This window comes from Microcebus murinus, chromosome 1 (genome assembly GCF_040939455.1).
Source record: "Microcebus murinus isolate Inina chromosome 1, M.murinus_Inina_mat1.0, whole genome shotgun sequence".
In the NCBI taxonomy this organism is placed as follows: domain Eukaryota; kingdom Metazoa; phylum Chordata; class Mammalia; order Primates; family Cheirogaleidae; genus Microcebus; species Microcebus murinus.
This window is the reverse complement of record NC_134104.1, coordinates 122,134,103-122,152,031: the sequence shown is the minus strand read 5'-3', so window position 1 is coordinate 122,152,031 and position 17,929 is coordinate 122,134,103. Positions and strand designations below refer to the sequence as shown.

The window sequence follows — 17,929 nt, the reverse complement described above, 5'->3', positions numbered from 1 at the left end:
CATTTCTTATTTGTTGGAATACCTCTACAGAGGGAAACTTTGCCTCATCAACTATCATGTTAACCTGATGCACACTGTATAAGAAATGCAAGAACCTCATCTTTTCCCTTTGCCAGCTTTCAAAATAATGGGTTGGTTCCCCAGCATCTTGCAAAAGTGACCAATTACCTTAGTTTGTTTAGCATCATTATGAAGTCATGATTTAAGCAATATCTGATGTGTTTAGAAACACTGCAGTTACTGATAGTTAAAATTTTCCTGTTTTGGGCCAGCGGAGATAGTTTTGACATAGCTCTCCTCAGTAGTCTTTGACAATGTCCTTGCTATCTTGTATCTGGTCTGACAAAACATTCCAGACTTACCAGTACATTTTCTCCCCCAGATCTGGAAGTAACCATTTCATGAAGCTTTAGTTTCTTTTAGCAGGAAATGGTATTCTGGTATTTTAAGATTATAATCTAGACATGGGTTGCTTGTTATTATTGGGTTGATAGCTACTTCTAAGCTTAAAAATGGTTTTGATTTCCTCTTTGAACCAAGAGTTATTAAAAACAGTTTTTTAAATTTCCAATCGATAGGGTCTTTTCGTTTTCCATTTTTGCTATTCATTTCTAGCTTTTTGCACTGTGATGAGAGAATATGGTCTACACTCTTTCCACATTAAAGAAATTACTCAGATTTTCTTTGTGGCCAATTTTTTCACAAGCAATGTTTATGAGGGTCCACAGGGACTTAAAAAGGTATGTTCACTGTTTCAGGGTAGATATCTAATTAATTATGCTGTTAAGTCTATATCCTTCCTTGTTTTCTGTGAATCTGACCTGTCATGGAGTAAAAGGGAGGAAGTCTCCTACAAGTAATATGCTTCTGTTGATTCTTCCTTATATCTCCTGTTGTTTTTGCTTTATAAATGAAAATGGTGCTCTACTTGGTGCATATATATTTTATTTTCAGTGTGAACAGCACTCCTTATTTACAGTACTCTTCTTGTTTAATGTTTTTTAACAAAATTTATTTTTTTTAGAGATGGTGTCTTGCTCTATTGCCAAGGCTGGAGTGCAGTGGTGCAATCATAGCTCACAGCAGTCTCAAATTCCTAGGCTCAAGCAATACCCCCATGTCAGCCTCCTGAGTAGCTGGGACTACAGGAATGTGCCACCATGCCTAGCTAATTAAAAAAAATTTTTTTTGCAGAGATGAGGTCTCACTACGTTGCCCAGGCTGTGTTCAATGCTTTTTTATTTGAATTCAAACTTGTCTGACAGTAAAATTGCAACCCTTTTTCTTTCTGTTTGCATTTACTTAACAAATTTTGCCCATTTTTGTTTCTCCCAAAGATTCTGAATCACTTTGTTTTAGGTGTGTCTCTTGTTCAAAAGCATAGTTATGTTTTGCTTTATAATTTAACCTAAAAGTATTTTACCTTTAATATAAAAGTTTAGTTCATTTACATTTATTGATATAATAGGGTTCTACTTCTTTTTAAACAGCCACCATCTAATGTTCAATTAGGGATTGGGTCAATATGGATTTTAGAAGTAACTTTAAATCCATTTTCTTTCTATCAAAGTGTTCATTGCTCCCACTTAACATTTGTATTTCTGGCCCCAAACCAGAGAAATTATACTGAGAAAGAATAAATCATTCATATGGCACATGGAAGAATATAATTTTTAGACAAGCACTTATTTAGTAATGGCCCAGATATCAGCATTAAATATTCCCTTTCCTGGTGGCTAATCCAATAAAGCATTAATGCCTATAGTTTTCCAGGCATCTATCTAGTAGCACCTTCCCCTATGCCATCTTGAGCCTTCAGAGATACACTACACACCACCCAAAAACATAATAAAGACATGGCAAGCAAATTCTGAGTGCTCTCCAGTAAGTCAAAACAAATATACAAAAACGTACACCACAATAGCAGATGTACTGACAATACTACATACCTTGCTCCAAGGCACTTTGCTAAAAATATCAAAGAATCTTTTTCTGCTCCAGCACACTGGCTGAAGGAAATAACACAGTCTTCTAAAGGAGTCATTCCTGTCATCACTGGGACTGGTGTGAAGAGAGGATTCGACTGCGGATCCATTAAAGTCTGATAGTCTATACAAGTAACCTTTTAAAAATAAGAGAAACAATGAAGCCAACCTGAAATAAGCAACCAGGGGTTAACAGTGGTTCAGTTATAGGAGCAGTAATTTTAGTTTTGATGAAAAAAAATTTTACTTTAATACAAACTTACATATGTTCATTCTTAATACATTTCAAATTACAATATTTAAAAATATATATATACATCAATTCATTACATTAGGACATTAAAACTCAGTAATATTTATCAATGAATATTGCTTTAAATTTCATTTCTTCCAATGTATTAGTTTATAATTTTTTTCTTAATTCTTGGAAAATTTTTTAAAAAATCAATAGTAGGACTAGGCATGCTGGCTCATGTCTGTAATCCTAGCACTCTGGGAGGCTAAGGTGGGAGAATCGCTTGCATTCAGGAGTTTGAGACCAGCCTGTAAGAGCGAGACTCTAAAAATAGAAAAAAATAGCTAGGCTTGGTGGTGCACCCCTTTAGTCCCGGGTACCCAGGAGGCTGAGGCAGGCAGATCCCTTGAGCCCCGGAGTTTGAGGTTGCTGTGAGCTAGGCTGACACCATGACACTCTAGCCCGGGCAACAGAGCGAGACTCTGTTTCAAAAATAAATAAAAATAAAATAAAGATCAACAGTGAAGTTTCCAGTGATGAGCTAACAAGGTGGGATAATACAAAATCATGTCATGCTTTGGTTGTGAGAAAATAGGAAAGACAAATAGTATGAGATGACCTGCAATAAACCCTTAAGGAGGAATGTTGCTGGCCCAGCGAGGTGGCTCACGCCTATAATCCTAGCATTCTGGGAGGCCAAGGCGGGTAAATTGCTCAAGGTCAGGAGTTCGAAACCAGCCTGAGCAAGAGCGAGACCCCATCTCTACTATAAATAGAAAGAAATTAATTGGCCAACTAATATATATAGAAAAAATTAGCAGGGCATGGTGGTGCATGCCTGTAGTCCCAGCTACTTGGGAGGCTGAGGCAGAAGGATTGCTTGAGCCCAGGAGTCTGAGGTTGCTGTGAGCTAGGCTGATGCCACAGCACTCACTCTAGCCTGGGCAACAAAGCGAGACTCTGTCTAAAAAAAAAAAAAAAGAAGGAATGTTGCTGCTGTGGCCCTCGGGGGAAACATTAATAGTAACCTCTACCCCACCAGGAACAAAGAAGTTGCTACATTTTTGTATTTTAGAATTTCCCTTGGTAAAAGCAAAATTGAGACAGTGCTCAAATCCAAACACTATTTTACCTAAGTTGAACTGCCTAAGAAATAAACATTAACCCCCCTGCACTGAGGTATCTTTCAATACTGTATTTCAACTGCGACAGTATTTTCATACCAGCCATGTATTTGTGACGACTTCTCCCACAGTTGCTTCTACTTCACACCCCAGCAGGGGAACCACAGCATAATCAGCAACAGTTCTGCTGGGAAGGGATATGATTTTACCAGCATTTTCTTTTATGATGCTTGCAATAGTAGATTCATGTTCATTACTAAAACCCAAAACAAGGAAACTCTTTCGGCTAAATAAGCCCTCTTCAGTAATTGTAGAAGCATCAGGGAGACAATGACTGACAGAAGACTGGTTTTCTTTTGGCAAAATGTAAGTAGAATCATTAAAGGTCTCAATATGAGTAGAATCATTAAAGGGCCCAACTTCAGACTTCTCAGCTTCAGACTTCTTAGCTTCAACTGAAAGAGAAAAGGAAACGTTTTCTAACAGACAGTTTATCTTACAAGGTTTATTTCCTGCCAAGCCTATTAATGTAACATGGATTCTGGGAATTTTGACCATACTTACAAAACTATGGCTTAAATGCACACAATGAAGAAGGGAGGTGGATCCACCCCATCTTCTGGGTTGCCAAGAGTATTACCAGTATTACCATCCTCCATTAGGAAGGACAACAGCAATCATGTTAGTTCTAAGTATTCCTAGTATTCTACAAACCTGAATTAGTTGAAAATTATGAAGCTTCAATAGGACTGTCTTAGTTTCAAAACTGGTTTAGATAATTCACAACAGAATTGAGAAAAATATCATTAAGGGAAAAACAGAATTAATAGGCCCAACTGATATAAATATCAAGCCCTTAACATGGAAATAACTATAAATGTGATAAGAGAATCATAATTACTTCTATTTTTTAAATTCCTAAAATGTATCATATTAAAATTAGAGCTACTAAGCTTCTATGCAGATTGCTCAAGACAACAACTGATCAGGGACCCAAGCAAATAGTCTCAAGGATTTTATTTTAGGATAAAGTTGGCTGACAGATGTGCAGTAAAAGAAAAAACATAGCTACATAAAAATGTCATTAAAATATTCAGTCACTAATATGCAATAAACACTGTCATATTAAGGCTAAAAGTTCAAGAAATAAAAATAGCATGTTTTTGAAAACTCTAGTGGTGCTGTGTTGAAAGGTAACTCTTAATGCCTAGGGTTGGCAAACTATAGCCTAGGGGCCAAATTGGGCCCACAACCTGTTTTTGTACAGTTTGAGAATTAAGAATGATTTCTACATTTTTAAATGGTTGTCAAAACAAAATAGAATATGTGACGAAGACAGGACCAGCAAATCCTAAAATATTAACAGTCAACCATTTTAGAGAAAAAATTTGCCTTACTTATGGGATCCCAACAAAGCTGGAAGCTATTTAAAGATTCATTCATTCACTCATATAGCACCATGCCTAAGTGCTTTACAAGTATGTAATGCTCATATCACGCTAACTATAAGATCAATAGTATCAGTACGTCTTTTTTCTCCGAAGTGAATATCAGGCTTAAAGAGGTTGTGTAACTTGCCTAAAGTCATATTATTAAGTGGTAGAAATATGAACCAAAGTCTGACTCCAGAGTCCAAAACACTGTTATAATGCCACCTTCCTTTATCCTCATGTCCAAGACATTAGCATTTTCATTTTTAAATAAATTACCCCAATATATATTAGAAACTTAGGACTCCTACTCAATTTAAGTATTTAAATTGCTCTTATTTTTTTTTAATTTAAGTAATAGTCAATTACCTGATCCTAATAGATTTTTTTTTTTTTTTTTTGAGACAGAGTCTCGCTTTGATGCCCAGGCTAGAGTGAGTGCCGTGGTGTCAGCCTAGCTCACAGCAACCTCAAACTCCTGGGCTCAAGTGATCCTCCTGCCTCAGCCTCCTGAGTAGCTGGGACTACAGGCATGCACCACCATGCCCGGCTAATTTTTTCTATATATATTAGTTGGTCAATTAATTTCTTTCTATTTATAGTAGAGATGGGGTCTCACTCTTGCTCAGGCTGGTTTTGAACTCCTGAGCTCAAACGATCCGCCCACCCAGAGTGCTAGGATTACAGGCGTGAGCCACCACACCTGGCCTAAATTGCTCTTATTGACACTCTGAGAAAGCAGTTTTGTCTAGAGCATTTACTTATCAGGAAGACAAGACAGTTGGGTTCTACTTTCACAATCTCTTTAACCCTCAGTTTTAGACTATAACGAATAAGGAATAATAGTATATTTACAATTTATAGAGATACTCATGAGAATGAGTAAGTTCAGATGGAAATAAAGATGACATGATACTATAAAACATTCTGGAAAGTCTGTTTTTCAGAAGTTTGTTAAAATGTAAACTGTTTTAAAGGTTAAAAACATTTTTTTTACAATTACAATTATTTTGCAATCATATCTAGGAGAAAAAATAACTTTGTTTGATGTCTATATATTATTGGTGAGATGAGAAGAAGAAATTCATTAGAACTTTAGATTACTACTATAAAAACAAACTAGAGGCTGGGCACAGTGGCTCATGTCTGTAATCCTAGCATTCTGAGAGGCTGAGGCAGGAGGATTGCTTGAGCTAAGGAGTTCCAGACCAGCCTGAGCAAGAGCGAAACCCCATCTCTACTATAAATAGAAAGAAATTAGCCAAACAACTAAAAAAAAATAGAAAAAAAAATTAGCCGGGCATAGTGGCGAGTGCCTATAGTCCCAGCTACCCAGGAGGCTGAGGCAGGAGGATCGCTTGAGCCCAGGAGTTTGAGGTTGCTGTGAGCTAGGCTGACGCCACGACACTCTAGCCTAGGCAACAGAGTGAGACTCTGTCTCAAAAACAAAACAAAAAAACTAGAAATACTAAATTCTCTTTTTTTTGAGATAAGGTCTCCCTCTCTTACCCAGGTTGGAGTGCAGTGGAACAATCATAGCTCACTGCAGCCTTGAGTTCCTGGGCTCAAGTGATCCTCCTACCTCAGTCTCCTGAGGAGCTGAGACTACAGGTGTATGCCACTCTGCCTAGAAATTTTCTAAAAATTTTTTGTAGAGATAGGGTCTTGTTATGTTTCTCAGGCTGGTCTTAAATTCCTGGCCTCAAGGAATCCTCCTGCCTTGGTTTCCCAAAGTGCTAGAATTATAGGCATGAGACACTGCACCCAGCCAATACTTAGTTCTTAGAAACTATAAGTAAAACTCTGAAGTTATTAAGAGACTCATAATAAACTAACATGTTCTATAGCAGTTCTTTCTATTTATTTTAGTAGAATACCTTTTTCAAACAGATCTCACCCAGAAGTCCAACAGACACTACTTGATAAGCCTATTATTGAAAAAGCTCTCTTAAATCAAAAGCAATTTTGCTTCAAGAATTAATTGTGGCCACGCTTGGTGGCTCATGCCTGTAATCACAGTACTTTGGGAGGCCTAGGCATGAGGATCACTTGAGGCCAGGAGTTTGAGGCTGCAATTAGCTATGATTGTGCCACTGCACTCCACCCTGGGTGACAGAGTGAGATCCTGTCTCTTAAGAGAAAAAAAAGAATTAACTGTAAAATATTTTATTATATGCTTTCTAAGGTGCTTGGGGATCCACTGAGATTTACTGTCACCTAATCCTTATAAGGTTAGTTAACCACTAGCTGCCTTACAAATGTAGGTTTCAGAAACTAATCACCAGCCTGCTACCAAGCACCCGTGCTGAAGGACATATATATACAAAATTGCTTCCAGTCAATTTGTGGCTTCTTTATACCAGAGCATCCTAGAAAATTGGGATGATGTCCTGATGGGATGCAATAATACTAAAAAAATAGTTTGATAAAAGTCAATTTGCATCACAAAACAGAAATAGTATGGATAAAAAAGGAATGTGAGGAATTCTTTCTAGCAATATGGTAGGCTAGATTTTTGAAAGGGTTTCATGAGGGTTCAATAAAATGCGCCCCAAATTATGGTTAGCCCAAATCTATTTGTAACCTATACTCTTGGAATTTAAGGGTATCATGCCAGGGATAGGAGCCAAGGCTTTGGTGGAGCAGAGTATACCCTGAGAACCCAAACCCAGAACATTTGAAGGGAAATACCTTTAGTAAATAGACCAAAACCAATCAACAAACAACAACAAATCCACCCTGCAAAGGGACATGACAAGTACAGTTGGCTTTGGTTCAAGGGGAAAAACATATCTCCTAAGAATTTGTCATCATAGTCTGGTTCTCAAAGTAGGTTAGGGTACAAATTCACACTAGCCTGATGGTCTAAGAACCCTCCAGCCAATAAACTAACTTAGAGGTATACTGAATTGGTAAACTCCTAGGCACCTGGCAAACCTATACATGAACCTTTTCTGGAGGAACAAACCCTTAGCCCAGGTTTCTTAGAATTCTTAGAGTCCTAATAAGTACAAGTTCACAATAAAAACGACAAAGCACATGAGAAAACTAGGCACCATAAACAATAATCAACAAAATTAACACCCCCACAAATTCAGATGTTGCAATAGGTTTAATGTGTTTTAAGAAATAAAGAACAAAGCCCACAAATATAATATAAACTATTAAAAGAACTAAAACTTCTAGGAATAGAAAAATTAAGTATTAAAACCAAAAATTCAATGGATGGGTTAAACAGATTAGGAAATAGCAGAGGAGAAAATTAGTGATCTGAGAAAAATCTGAAGGAATTACATATAATAAATCACAGACAAAAAAATACAAAATAAGAAGGATAGATTAAGTAATCCATAAACAGAGCAAATGAGAGTTAATGACTATAAAGAATGAGGGAGAAGCAACATTCAAAGAGATAATAAATGAAAAATGTCTAGAACTAACAAAGAAAAAAGGCAAAGATCCCACTAATTCTCAGTTTTAGAAAGCACAATGAATCCTAAGCAGGACAAATAAAAGGTAAAATTCTAGAACACAAACAAAAAGATCTTAAAAACAGAGGGAAAAGCTAGATTACCTATAAAGGAATGACAGTATGACTGACATGTGACTTCTTTTTTTTTTTTTTTTTTTTTTTTTGAGACAGAGTCTCACTTTGTTGCCCAGGCTAGAGTGAGTGCCATGGCATTAGCCTAGCTCACAGCAACCTCAAACTCCTGGGCTCAAGCAATCCTGCTGTCTCAGCCTCCCGAGTAGCTGGGACTACAGGCATGCGCCACCATGCCCGGCTAATTTTTTCTATATATATTAGTTGGCCAATTAATTTTCTTTCTATTTATAGGAGAGACGGGGTCTCGCTCTTGCTCAGGCTGGTTTCGAACTCCTGACCTTGAGCAATCCGCCCGCCTAGGCCTCCCAGAGTGCTAGGATTACAGGCGTGAGCCACCACGCCCGGCCAGACGTGTGACTTCTTATCCAACAGCCACAGAGATAGATGACAATGAAATAGTATCTCCAAAGTGCTTAAACAAAGTAATTGTCTAGAACTGTACACCCAGCAGAACAGTCTTTTAAGGACAAGGGCAAAATAAAGACATTATTAGGTCAATAGAAAAGGAATTTCTAAAGGATATTATTATAACAAGAAAAGAAAATGATTCCACAAGAGATGTCTCATATGCAAAAATAATGAAGAACAAAGAAATAGTTGAACATGTTAGTAATAAAAAAAATATTAACCATATAAAACAATAATAATAATGCCTAACTGTGAAATTTAAAAAGACAATATAAACACTAAACAACAAAATCACTGAAGCTGAGTATGTTGAAGAATGGGGTGGGCAGTTAGTTGTGATCATTAAATATAAGTGTTTTAAGGTTCTTTTAGTATTCAAGAGGAAGATAAAAATTATGATTAACTTTATATTTTAAGTTATGGTGCATATTAAAGTTCCAAGGGTAATCATTGAAAATATAAATAGTATATATTAACTTTAAATCAATAGAGGGAAAAACATTATACAAAGTTGGGAGTGAGATTCAGGTTGGGAAGGAGCAGCCTCAATCCATCCAAAAGAAGGCAAAAATATTAAAAAACAAGGAAACATAGAGAAATGGTACAAACAGAAAGCATAAAATGAGATAGTAGATATTGTTGTTGCCATACTAGTAGCTGGACAGTGTTTATCTGTTCTTTTATAAAAGCTACTAGTCTATTAATTACACATGGCGCAAAAGTAAGGACTAAGATTAGCATAATGAGTGGGCCTAGTAGGGTGGATAGTAGCATTGTTAACTAGGGGGAACTGTTAAACCAAAGACTCAAACCAACCTGCTTGCTGTTTATATTTTTGTTTGCGCCGGGCAAGCCCTTCTCTGACCTTAGCTATAGATTCTCTAACAACTCTCGTATGGTCTGCATAGAAACGACATTTTTCTTTGAGGGCAGCACACAGTCCTCTTTGCTGGAGGAATACTAGATCTAACCCCCTCCGGTTCTGGAGCACTATTTCAGATAGGGAGGTTAGTGACTTGAGTATTAAACCCTCTTTGCCGCATTGCCAGAGAAGAGATACTAGTTCCTGCTCTTATTGCCCCTAAGCCAAAAAGAGTAGCCAGGGTTATGGCTGTGAAGGGCTCTCTTTCTTTTAAAAATTAGGTTGGTGACTCTTTGCCCTACTGTGCCCTCATAACAATATCAGCAGCTATGGTCAAGTGCTATAAAACTAGAGCACCTAAGAGACCTTGAAGATGAGCAAGAGTGCTCGTCTGCTACCTAGAGAAAGGGGGGAATGTAGGGCAGAGAAATTTATAGGACAGAGGAAGGGCAGAGGAATTTACTTGGGTGGGGCAAGTAACCCCACCCAAGTAAGGTTTGAGCTAACCACAAACCTTTGCTTCTGGTCATTGCTTGCTCGCTACACCGCTGTAACGGGAATTATGGGATGAGGTCATTGAAGCGCGGGCGACTGGCCCATCAGGCAATAGAGGGCAACCAACCCGCCAATTATTTCAAAAGGCAATAGTGGGCAACCAATCATTTTAAAGGTCAATAATCCATGCGTAGTCGGCTTGTGCGCAGCTTGTGCACCATAGGGATAAAAAAACATGCCGTTGTTCCGGTCGGGGTCCTTGCCTGTGAGAGTGGCCACTGCGTTAGTGCTCTGGGGCTTGGACCCTGGCTAGCCAAAAAATAAACCTCCTCTTGTGTGATTGCAAAAAAAAAAAAAAAAAAAAAAAAAAAAAATGAGATAGAAAAGAATCCAAAATATCAGAAAAAACAATCAATGTAAACTGAACAAATTTGCAGTTAAAAGAAAAAAGTCAGTCAGACTGGATAAATAAAACAAAACCTAACTACATGCTAAAACATAAGACAAAAGGGTTGATAGGGCTGGTCCAAAGGTGCTGAGTTGTCTCACTTGATTGTTCATAGTCAGTTATGAATTGAACTCCTTGTTCTACTCTTTTCCCCCTTCTCACTGCTGCACAAAAAAGAAAGAAAGAAAAGCACTGAGAGTATAAAGGATACAAAAAGATATACTGGATATAAGTGTATTTAAGAATATAAATATAGACCCAAATGAAGCAGGAACAGCTATATTAATATCAAAGTAAGTAAAAAAAATTCATTAGGGAAATGTGGATCAACATGTAAATAAAAATTCAAAATATATATATAAAACCAAATTTGATAGAACTAAATGGAGAAACTGACAAAGCTACCATTACAGTGGACAAGTTTAACTAATGAGATAGTTCATAAGTTTAACTATCTCATTACATAGCAGACAAAACTTGATATCATGTACATTTATAAAACTTCCCAAATAATCAGAGAAAACATGTTTCTGAGGCACAGAACATTTATGAAAGCCACCTTCTAACTATGTCATAGGTCAAAGAAGATATGATAAAAGTAGAGAACATTTAGAATTAAATAATTACAAGTGTTATATTTACGATCTGGTGAAACGTAGTTAAATCAGTAGTTTTAGGGAAATTTATAGCAATAAATACATAAGTAAAAAGAAAGACTACAAAATAATAAATGAATCATCCAACTTAAGAAGTTAGAGAAGAAATGAGGGAAAAATGAAATAAAAACAAAAAAATCAAAAGTTCCTTTGTTAAAAAGACTAATAAAAATTGGTCTTTATTTTTATTTTATTTTTTTTTTTGAGACAGAGTCTCGCTTTGTTGTCCAGGCTAGAGTGAGTGCCGTGGCGTCAGCCTAGCTCACAGCAACCTCAAACTCCTGGGCTCAAGCGATCCTCCTGCCTCAGCCTCCCGAGTAGCTGGGACTACAGGCATGCGCCACCATGCCTGGCTAATTTTTTTTTATATATATATCAGTTGGCCAATTAATTTCTTTCTATTTATAGTAGAGACGGGGTCTCGCTCTTGCTCAGGCTGGTTTTGAACTCCTGACCTTGAGCAATCCGCCCGCCTCGGCCTCCCAAGAGCTAGGATTACAGGCGTGAGCCACAGCGCCCGGCCAAAAAATTGGTCTTTAAATTTCCTAGAAAACATAGCTAAGAAAAAGGTGACAAAAGAAGAAACAAAACAATTAAGGAGTCACATATTCATTAACTAAATCAGTACTACAAAATCTTCCCACAAAGAAGCACTATCACCAATTAATTTGACAGGTAATTTTCACTAGACATTGAAGTATCAGAGAATTCCAAGCTTACACAAACTCTTTCTGAGATTAAAAAGAGAGAATAACTCACCAATACATTTTATAAAAAATAAAATCCAACAAAGACAACATGAAAAGGAAAATTATAGGCCAACCTCACATAGAATAGATAAAATTTTAAATAAAGTATTAGTAAATTAAATACAGTAAGGTATAAAAGATTAATATATCTAGAATTTAAAATTGATTTCACAATATAAAATCTATTAATAAAATTTTAACACATTAAAAGAGAAAAACCATGTGATCATTCCAACAAGCACAGGAAAAGTACTTAATAAAATTCAAAGGCCTAAACATAAGAGCTAAAATTATAGAACTCCTAGAATGGTACATAATTTTTAAAAATTCAATACTCAAAACAATTTACAGAAAAGTTTAAATTAAGATCAATATTCAAAATATTAATTTATTCTTCTATATCAGCAGTTAAAAATGCAATTTTAAAAGATATGGGTTAAAATGTCAAAAAGAATAAACAATATAGATAGACAACAAGAAATTAGGAGTAAATCCAATATAGCATTCTATGAATATAGCTATTATACTGTATTGAAAGATATCAGAAAAGATAAAATTATATGGTAATATTCTATATTCATGGATAGGAAGTTTTTTTATTGTAAAGATGTAAATTCTCCAAATTATACATTTAAAAGAATTTCAACCAAATTCCCAGATTGGTTTTGTGGAAACAGGCACACTAATTTAAAAAAAATTCTACGAAAGCAAACAGCCAAGAATAGTTAAGACACTTTGGTAAAAAAAATTGGATAGTCCTTTCATTCCAGATAACAATAACATATTACAAAGTAATTATAAGACAGTTTATCAGTATAGTATCTCAATGGAACAGAACAGAAAGTCTAGACACATCTCCACATTATAGTCACTTAATATGAAAGTGGTGGCAGTTCAAATTAGTGAAGACATGATATACTATTCAATAAAAACTGTTGAAAACAACTGATTATCCACATGGATAAAAATAAAATTAGAACACTTCATGTCAAATACCAAAATCAATATGGACTGAAGACACAAATGTGAAAAAGCAAAAGTTTAAGACTTCTAAAATAATATATAAGCCGGGCGCAGTGGCTCACGCCTGTAATCCTAGCACTCTGGGAGGCTGAGGCGGGCGGATTGCTCGAGGTCAGGAGTTCGAAACCAGCCTGAGCAAGAGCAAGACCCCGTCTCTACTATAAATAGAAAGAAATTAATTGGCCAACTAATGTATATATATATAAAATTAGTCGGGCATGGTGGCGCATGCCTGTAGTCCCAGCTACTCGGGAGGCTGAGGCAGCAGGATTGCTTGAGCCCAGGAGTTTGAGGTTGCTGTGAGCTAGGCTGATGCCACGGCACTCACTCTAGCCTGGGCAACAAGCGAGACTCTGTCTCAAAAAAAAAAAAAAAAAAAAAAGATTTAAAATAATATATAGAATAACTTTTTGAGCTTTGAATAGGGAAACTTCTTATATAAATTAGAAAAGTACAAACCACAAATGAATAGACTGAAAAATTCAAATACTTAAAAGATACTTTAAAATATTATGGGCAAAAAATGCTCAAGAAGATGCTCCATTTTATTTATTAATAGTAATCTTCATATGAAATTAAAACCACAATGAGATCCTACTTTACACCCATCAGAATGGCAAATATTTCAAGTTTTATAATGCCATATGTTGGAAGAATTTGGAACAAGAACCCTTATTCACTGTTTTTTGAGTGTAAATTGGTAAACTAGGTCAAACACTTCAGAAAGCAATTTGCAGTATGTAAGAAAATTGAAGATGTATGTATCCCATGAATCAACAATGCCATTCTTGGGTTTATACGCTTCTTGCTCATGTGCACAAGGAGACATCCGTAAGAACAATCTCTGCAGTACTGTTTGTAATGGCAAAAGAGGGACCTAAGAAAAATGTCCATTCATGAGAAAAAGGATAAACTGTAGCATAGTCACATAGCCATGCGGTTGAGTCATAACTAGTTACTTGGATTAGAAGAATATCTTTCATGAAGGGAGCAAAGGGTAGCAAAAAGCACATACCATGTATCATTTATGTAACTTAAAATATACATAAAATGAAATAATGCATATATTGGTTTTTTTTTTTTTTTTTTTTTTTTTTTTGTTTTTTTTTTTTTTTGAGACAGAGTCTCGCTTTGTTGCCCGGGCTAGAGTGAGTGCCGTGGCGTCAGCCTAGCTCACAGCAACCTCAAACTCCTGGGCTCGAGTGATCCTTCTGCCTCAGCCTCCCGGGTAGCTGGGACTACAGGCATGCACCACCATGCCCGGCTAATTTTATATATATATATATATATCAGTTGGCCAATTAATTTCTTTCTATTTATAGTAGAGACGGGGTCTCGCTCAGGCTGGTTTTGAACTCCTGACCTCGAGCAATCCGCCCGCCTCGGCCTCCCAAGAGCTAGGATTACAGGCGTGAGCCACAGCGCCCGGCCAATGCATATATTGTTTATAGATATATACATATGATGTAAACTACAAAGAAAATGGATAGGAATTCATAGAAGGTTTTTGGCACAGTGGTAATGTACTATTTTTTTATAGCTAGACAGTAGTGCATTGTTACACATCACATTCTTTATATCTTTTTGGATATATTAAATATTTCATAATATATTTTCTTTAATAAGAAATAGTGTTTATAACTCTTCACTGGCAATTTATCTTACTATACTGGTAACACTACATACTGAGGTGATGTCCCCAGTGCAGTGCTGTATATATTAAATAATCCAGTAAGAGGTATCTCTCAAAGTTTTAAATAAAAAGCTCATGCTATTACAAACTCACACACAAACCAAGCAATGCCTGTGTAAGTAACAGATCAAAACAGAACCAGTGAACTGAAGAGAGGAGAGGGGGTTCAAACGGTTCAGGGCCCTATGGCCCTTGCCTGCTCAGAAAAAGGTTACGAACAACATTTTAAAGAAAGAAAAAGGTTTAGTTTAACTTAAAATCTAGAAAACTTGGCAGAAATCATACATGTATGTATTAGGCTACTAAAATATTTCTTACTAGTTGCAAATACTGATCAATTATTTCTTACCTACAGTGGAGCTATTATCGACATATTGAGACAGCAGTTCTTCATCAGCTTGCTCATGCTTTTCATTAGAGAAGCTGCTGTTCTTCTTTTTTAAAACTGCTGCTTTACTTTCAGGTTGATTTGAAACTGGAATTTCCACTGGCTGGTAACTGGCATGGATATATGGTTCTTCAGGAAGCATATAACCTTTAGTGAAACACTCTAGCAACCACTTTGCTCCCACTACATGAGGCCTACAAAAATAACACATATATATTAGCTTAAGCCATAAAGACCATCCCACTTGCCATGCAGTTCCCATACCTGCATGGATATGGAATTTTAAGAAAAATCAGTAGAAATTGCTTTGAACTAAAAACTGACATAACCTGTGGGCTGATTTATTCCAAAACTGCTTCAGTTCGTCATCATAATCTCCCACAATAACATGAGTTACATCTTCATTAAGCTGATTAAAACGAACTCCACCTCCACTGTTAATAAGTCTTCTCAGTTTGTCAAGCTTTCTGCCACTAAAACCACAAAGATAGATCTGCAAAGAAAGAAAATAATTACTTTAGATTAATGTATTTAACATACTTTCTCTTGATAGAAACAAATTTATTAAAAACATATATCTAAGTCCACTGTGTAAATAAGACAACTTGTGTACATCTTAAGATATACAAAAAAATATATTCTGAAACTCCTGAATTTTCAACAATTCCACATCTTCTATTTTTATAAATCACTTCTTTACAATCCCATATATATTATTATCTTCTACAATGGACACTTGATAAGTATTTTGAGGCTATAAATGAAATAAAAGCCAGAATCCAACATCTTCTGAATATTAATGCACAGCAATTTCTGAAATGCAGGTAACTCTGGGTCTCTCTCTTGATGGGGAAAAAAAATAATAATAAAATAAAAATAAAATGCAGGTAACTTCTTAAATTTTGACAGCCTTACTATTTGTACATCTTAAAGTAATTGTAGAAATATTCTAAACTATAGTTAACTGTCTGAATTTTAAAAACCTGGGTTTAAATCCTGGTTTTCAGCTGCCAACGATTAACTACATGACCACAGGCAAGTTGCTTCAGCTCTTTAAACCATTTTTCTTACCTATAAATTAAGGTATCTTTTTCACAGCATTAATTTAAGCAAAAAATATAAGTCAAAGAACTAAGCATGATGCTTTGAGGATAACATGTATGCAATAATTTATTTCAATTTATTTTTAACTATCAGAATGTATATATTTAAACCAATTTAGTCAATACAAAAAGCTTTTCCACCTCTATTTTAGATAAGTTGTCTTTTAAAAAATTTAAGAATGCCAAATCTATTCCTAACTACATTTATAGCCCAACCTAAATTACCTCCATTACTAGAATATATTTTAACAAAAAAGAGGAATCATATACGTCTTATAAGTAAAAAATACCTAAGTCATATCTAGAATGAGTATAGTCTAGGATAAAGATTATGAAAAATACTTTCTGTTCTACCAATAAGTTGGTTAAGTTTTATAAGTATAGAATGTCGTCTACAGTCATACCACACTGAACACACCCAATCTCGTCTGATTTCGGAAGCTAAGCAGGGTGGGGCCTGGTTAGTACTTGGATGGGAGACATATAGAATGTTAAGGTAACTTGCCCAATGTCCCTTCTTAACAATAAAATAGAATTAAATATTTGCTACCCTGTGAGAATTACTGCATAGCTTAGTCATTCTACAAATAGGAGTATATTACGAATTCAGATCTGTGAGATCTAAAAAAGTACAGTATATGATATTTCTGTCAGAAAACATACATGACAGTTATTAATATGCTAAAAATTAAAAAACCCAAGAGATACCAAAACAAAGCAGTGGCTCTAACAGTTAGGAATACAGACTTTGCAGTGAATGCCTAGCCACTTAATGTCTGTCTGTGTGACACTGAAAAAGAATTTTAATCCTCTAAGTCTTAGCCCCAAGATAATATCCACTTTAGAATTATTTGTGGGAATTTAATGAGATCATATATATAAGATAACATATAAAAATAATTAGCACAGTGTCAAACACATTATAAACACTTAACAAATGATACTCATAAATAACAAATGATACTCATAAATAAAAATCCAGTAAGTGGTTCAGAAACTAACTCTCAAAATACAATAGTTGAAACTCTCAAAATATAGTAGTTGGAATTAATGTTGTTGGGAAGGTTCAGAGAAGATGAAGTTTAAAGGACAAAAGATGAAGGTACACACCAGGCAAAGGGATGTTCACAGCCAAAGGATAGACATGGTCTAGTGAGTGCATCTGTTTAGCTAAAGTGGAGGGTTTACATAGATAAGGAGCAAGCCCAATTCTGAAGGGTCAAAGTGAGGCTGGGGAGTGCTAACGTATATTAACACTTACTGCGTTTATTACATAATAAAGACATACCCGACAACCATCTAATAAATCTTCAGGTGCTTGAAATGAACTGACATCCAGATTTTCTAGATTTTCAAGTGTAGGCTCCAATTTGCTATTAATGGAATTACATATTGATTCATTTATGCAACTCGCATTTATGTTGGAAATATGGCTGACATCTGAAAGAGTACGACCTACATAAAAAATAAAAGGTGTATAAATGTATGGAAATAAAATAATCGTGATTACATATTTTCTACTAATTAACTTTTCTTATAAATAAAGGGTTATGAACAACTTCCAAAGTAAGATTCTGAGGTGATTATTGAAATCTTAATGGCAAAGTATGAAAAAAAAATGATATTAACTAAGGCTGGTATATTATTTAAATGAAAATATAGTTCATACATTCTCTTAATAGTGACTTGTTGCCCATAAAAATCTGAAGTTGCTGGCTTTAAG

At 35.6% G+C, this 17,929-nt stretch overlaps 1 protein-coding gene across 2 annotated transcripts in view; it reads right to left on the bottom strand.

Annotated features, from left to right (window-relative positions):
- The window catches only part of TOPBP1 (DNA topoisomerase II binding protein 1), a 73,771-nt gene that overhangs the window by 38,094 nt on the left and 17,748 nt on the right, over positions 1-17,929 (bottom strand). For both annotated transcript variants that reach the window (XM_012766840.3, XM_076005351.1), the window contains exons 8-12: positions 17,495-17,661; positions 15,433-15,596; positions 15,065-15,297; positions 3,444-3,799; positions 1,950-2,122 (exon numbers count right to left, since the gene is read on the bottom strand). In XM_012766840.3, coding sequence (XP_012622294.2) covers positions 1,950-2,122; positions 3,444-3,799; positions 15,065-15,297; positions 15,433-15,596; positions 17,495-17,661 — 1,093 coding nt within the window. The remainder of the gene's footprint in view (positions 1-1,949; positions 2,123-3,443; positions 3,800-15,064; positions 15,298-15,432; positions 15,597-17,494; positions 17,662-17,929) is intronic.